The 3932-nt window shown below is 36.4% G+C and overlaps 1 protein-coding gene across 1 annotated transcript; it reads right to left on the bottom strand.

Moving 5' to 3' along the window:
• Window positions 1-1096: 1096 nt before the first annotated feature.
• LOC136815478 (uncharacterized) lies at window positions 1097-3707 on the bottom strand. Its single transcript, XM_067071925.1, has 7 exons — window positions 3112-3707; window positions 2828-2900; window positions 2422-2741; window positions 2211-2292; window positions 1835-1934; window positions 1233-1549; window positions 1097-1102 (listed from the first exon to the last, which is right to left on the bottom strand). Exons 1-7 carry the CDS (start codon window positions 3705-3707, stop codon window positions 1097-1099), a joined length of 1494 nt encoding a protein of 497 aa, XP_066928026.1.
• Window positions 3708-3932: the final 225 nt, after the last annotated feature.

Genomic DNA, 3932 nt, shown 5'->3' with positions numbered 1-3932 from the left:
TCAGCATGAAGATTGTCATCTCTAAAAGTGATAATCTGTAATCACAGCCTCTTTTTGCCTCTTTTGAAGAGAATGTAGCTTTCATTACCCGTTGAAACCTAAGTTTTGCCTCATCCTTAAGGTGGTATTGTATTTCATTATAAATGTTTTTAATATGGCCAGCCATCGTATGCAGACCTTCAAGAGGTAGCACTTCATATCTTGGAACAGCAGTTTTACATTCTTTAAGATTTCCGTGAACCAAAGCTGGGAAACATTGTTTGCCTTTGACCGTTTCGGCGAAAATCTTGTCAATTTGTTTTTTGGTTTTGTTCGTGAGTTGGTCTTTGTTCTGAAATATTAGAATGGTTTGTATTTTCCACACATCTTTTTCTTTTTAGGAACAATTCAAATAATACTTTCTATGCTATTTAAAAGTATTTTCTTATTGGTCTTAGTAACTTTCCAAATTTACAAGGGTCTTAAATTTCCGAGGACTCTTCTAGGAATGGCCTTATCGTATTTTTCTGCTCCAAATGTATCATTCCCTCTAGCTTTTGACCTACCTTTCTTTGATGGAGCTCTGAAATCATGCCTTCTCTATCAAGATCAGCGTAAAAGTTTGTTCTGCCATTCTCAGCACCTATTCGACCTGCTGTTGTTTGTAACATATCAGTGATTCTCGAATTGAGAGAGACATGTTTTGTATTGAGTGAATGTGCAAGGTCGTATGTTCTTTCCCCATCCACTTCGCACGCCCAACAAAAATACCTTCCTCCTTTCTGGTGTCCGGACTCAAGCTGACAAGCAGGGCCGTCTCCTATAAGATAATAATTAATTTAAATCTTGAGAGCCTTTCTGTTTGCTGTAACTTGTATTATCATAAAAACAGCTTTCTATAATTTTTTTATTTCTTTTTTAGGATGAAATTGTCGTTTACCTTTGAAAAATCGCACTTGGTCATGTATTGGAACTTTGTTTATCTGGATTGGGGATGCCTCACATTTTTTAATGTCATCCAATCGAATCTCGCTGTACAGTAATTGGTTCTTATCTGCCGTGCATCGCGCCAACATGTACGTCTCTGGTCGCTCCACTGTTTCTTGGACATCTACCTTTAATCCTATGATTATGAAATAATAATTTCACAAACGAGACCTTACGACAATTTTATAACGCATGTTTATCGTACAGTGTTAATGTTTTGTTTGTTTGATTGCATCCACAAAAAGTCTAGTATCACATGTTATTACCTGTCCTTTGAAATATTCCTCATCCGTCAAGAAAATGGCTGGGTCGTACAGCGTGTTGAATGTTACGAGGAAGTGAGACGCGCTCGAGACGGATGACGAGTCGTGCCAACATACAAGTGTTCTGACCCTCTGGTACTTCTTTAAACGCACTGCCTCGTTCGGTGATTTTGGGTCGTAATTTTCGAGGAGCCGATCAAATTCATCACTTAACTCCTGCTCGCCAATCGTTTCGTAATATTCATCGGATTTAATCCTGAGGAAATCTTCCTGTTTATTGAACATTGTCTGGCGGACTTCTTGTAGTGTAAACATTCTTCCTGTAAAATTTGTGTTTTTTTTTAATTAACCTTTATTATATAAATATAACTATAAGACAATTCCATTAGAACTAGAAGCGGGAACAATTCAGTTAATCAATTTTACCTAACCTTACATATTCGACTAATATTTGGCTTTTATAGGTCAGCATGAATATACCCCTGACAAGGCAAATTTTGTAGGTTTTTCACTACCCGCCCGGACACTATATACTCCATCCCCCCATGTGCGGACCTTTTCTGGAAGAGTCCATTCTCATACTGAGAGTTTAGATTAGGTTTTACCCTCAGTGGTATACTGTGTGATCGTTGGTTCTCCTTTGTCATCCATTACCAGTTTTTCATAAGTCTGTGGAACAATAGGCTTTCCCAATGAATACTTTCCCTGATAAAAAAAATAGAATTCGTAAATTAAGTATTTTTGTTTAAAGATGTTTTTAATCAATAAGTTTCGTGGATCAATCCGTTGCGTGGATATAATTGATTTTGCACTTGCTTAATCACGAAATTCAATCTCTCGTGAAACTTAATAACTCTCTAATTGTCAATAAACAATTTTTGCTAAACAATTAAGATTAAAGCTTGTGGTTACTTTCTCTGAATTGTTCTAAAAAAATATATAACGACTTTAATCGGAGGCCTAAACAAAACTTTGAAATACTTCTTTGACTTCTTCTGCTAACTGCTTTTTTAATTCAAACGTTGATATTTCCATCGGCACAGATATGTTTGTTTTGAGAATCCTGAAAAAAATAGAACAAGTTTTCTCCACCAACTTTAAAAATATTTAGATTCCATAGTTACCTTAGTTTAAGGTTTCTCAGTTGAAACTCGAGAATGATATTGATTTAAAAAAGGCCAAAAATACGCACCTTCTTTTTTTCTTCCGAATCCGCAATCTTTTCCGTTCAGTTTGGCCACCGAACCGATCAAGATCAACTTTGGAAACTTGAAGGAAATTGGAAATGATTTGTCCCCCGTTTTCGGGAACATTGCCGTTTTTGTGTTTTATTTTGAAATTAATTGCGATCTGCCTCATTATTGGTGGCTTGTCATTGGGAAGGCTTTCTACGAACTTTATAACGCCGTCTCTATCGAATACGTAGTTGTCCAAATTACCAACATGATTTGATGGCTTCGCTAAGCCCTGTGCTTCTTTTTCTTTCCTCTGTATTGTTCGCAATTTTGCTTCCTATGAAATGTTAAATTTAATTTTAATATATAAATTATTTTTATAATTCTAGCCACCGCTTTTTGTGCTGAAAATTGCATGGTTACCTTAAAAGGCTCAAGTGCTTGTACTTTTCTCTTCCGATTTCTTGATGTTGTCGACTCCATTGTTCCATAGGCCCTTTAGAAAAAATTGTATTAAATTTCAATTTCTAACTAAAGCAAATTCATTTTTCAAGTCTTCTGTTGTGGTAGATCAGCCCTACGAAACAGAGGCGACTCTCTTAGTCTTTGGACTCTTTAGTTTTAGTTTTTTACTGAAAACCTGATAGAAATCTAACTTAATAATAACCTAATAATAATCTAACCGTTCTTCTTAAGGATTTTAATACCTGACAACAGCGGTTTCTTTCCACTGTTCCTGAATGTTCTCTTTGACCTCTTGAGCAACTGTTGACCATCTTTTCTGCACAGTGGATTTGTCCGCCATCTTCAAAGCATTTTCAAAAGTTACTGAAAACTGTTCTTTGTATTTACCGTTCAATACATTGATATCACGCTTTGTCTCGTCAATGATGTTATGCCTTGCTGGTCGAAACAGTCCATTCTCTGTTGCTATTTTGTGCCATTCTGCCGAATTGATTGGAACATACGATAAGGGTAACCGGTATTTGTCATTGTTTAAACACCCTTTACAAAGACTCAAATTTCCGTGCTTTTTCTTTGCACCCTCTAACAATGAAGCCCATTTTTCTTGGCAAAAGGTTTCTATGAATAGCGACTTTTTGGCACAATCAGCCTTATTTAGTTTTGAAATATTTTCTCTCACTTTACCAGCCCGATTTTTATAGCTAGATTCACTGATTGTCAAATGAGGGAATACCCTCTTCAACTGCTTGTATTGTGCAGAGAGAGTTTCCGAACCTGTCAGCTGCTCATATACCATACATTTTATGAATCCACAGCAAAGTGGGTGATTTACTGACATTTTTTTCTAAAAAATATAAAAACAATGTATTACACAACTAAGCAGAGTTCATACGCCCATTCATAAAGCCCTTTCTTTTTCGACCTACCTTATTACAGTCAGACAACTACTAAGTCAGTTAACGCCAATAGTCAATACACCTTTTTGACCGTAGCCCACCAATTGCTGCACTGGCATTTTTTGTCCGCCTCGCTCATCCCGCACTAAAACTGTCCCATTCCTTTT

Source organism: Clytia hemisphaerica, unplaced genomic scaffold, assembly GCF_902728285.1.
Source record: "Clytia hemisphaerica strain Z4C2 unplaced genomic scaffold, Clytia hemisphaerica genome assembly, whole genome shotgun sequence".
Taxonomy (NCBI): domain Eukaryota; kingdom Metazoa; phylum Cnidaria; class Hydrozoa; order Leptothecata; family Clytiidae; genus Clytia; species Clytia hemisphaerica.
This window is presented reverse-complemented; position numbering and strand designations above follow the sequence as displayed.

Excerpts from the sequence above, each read along its gene's own strand:
- LOC136815478 (XM_067071925.1), bottom strand. The coding sequence starts at position 3,707 with ATGTCAGTAAATCACCCACTTTGCTGTGGATTCATAAAATGTATGGTA. Across the intron at positions 2,742-2,827 it reads AAGCACTTGAGCCTTTTAAG|GAAGCAAAATTGCGAACAAT; the intron begins GTAACCATGCAA and ends AACATTTCATAG. Across the intron at positions 1,935-2,210 it reads TAGCAGAAGAAGTCAAAGAA|GGAAAGTATTCATTGGGAAA; the intron begins GTATTTCAAAGT and ends TTTTTTTATCAG.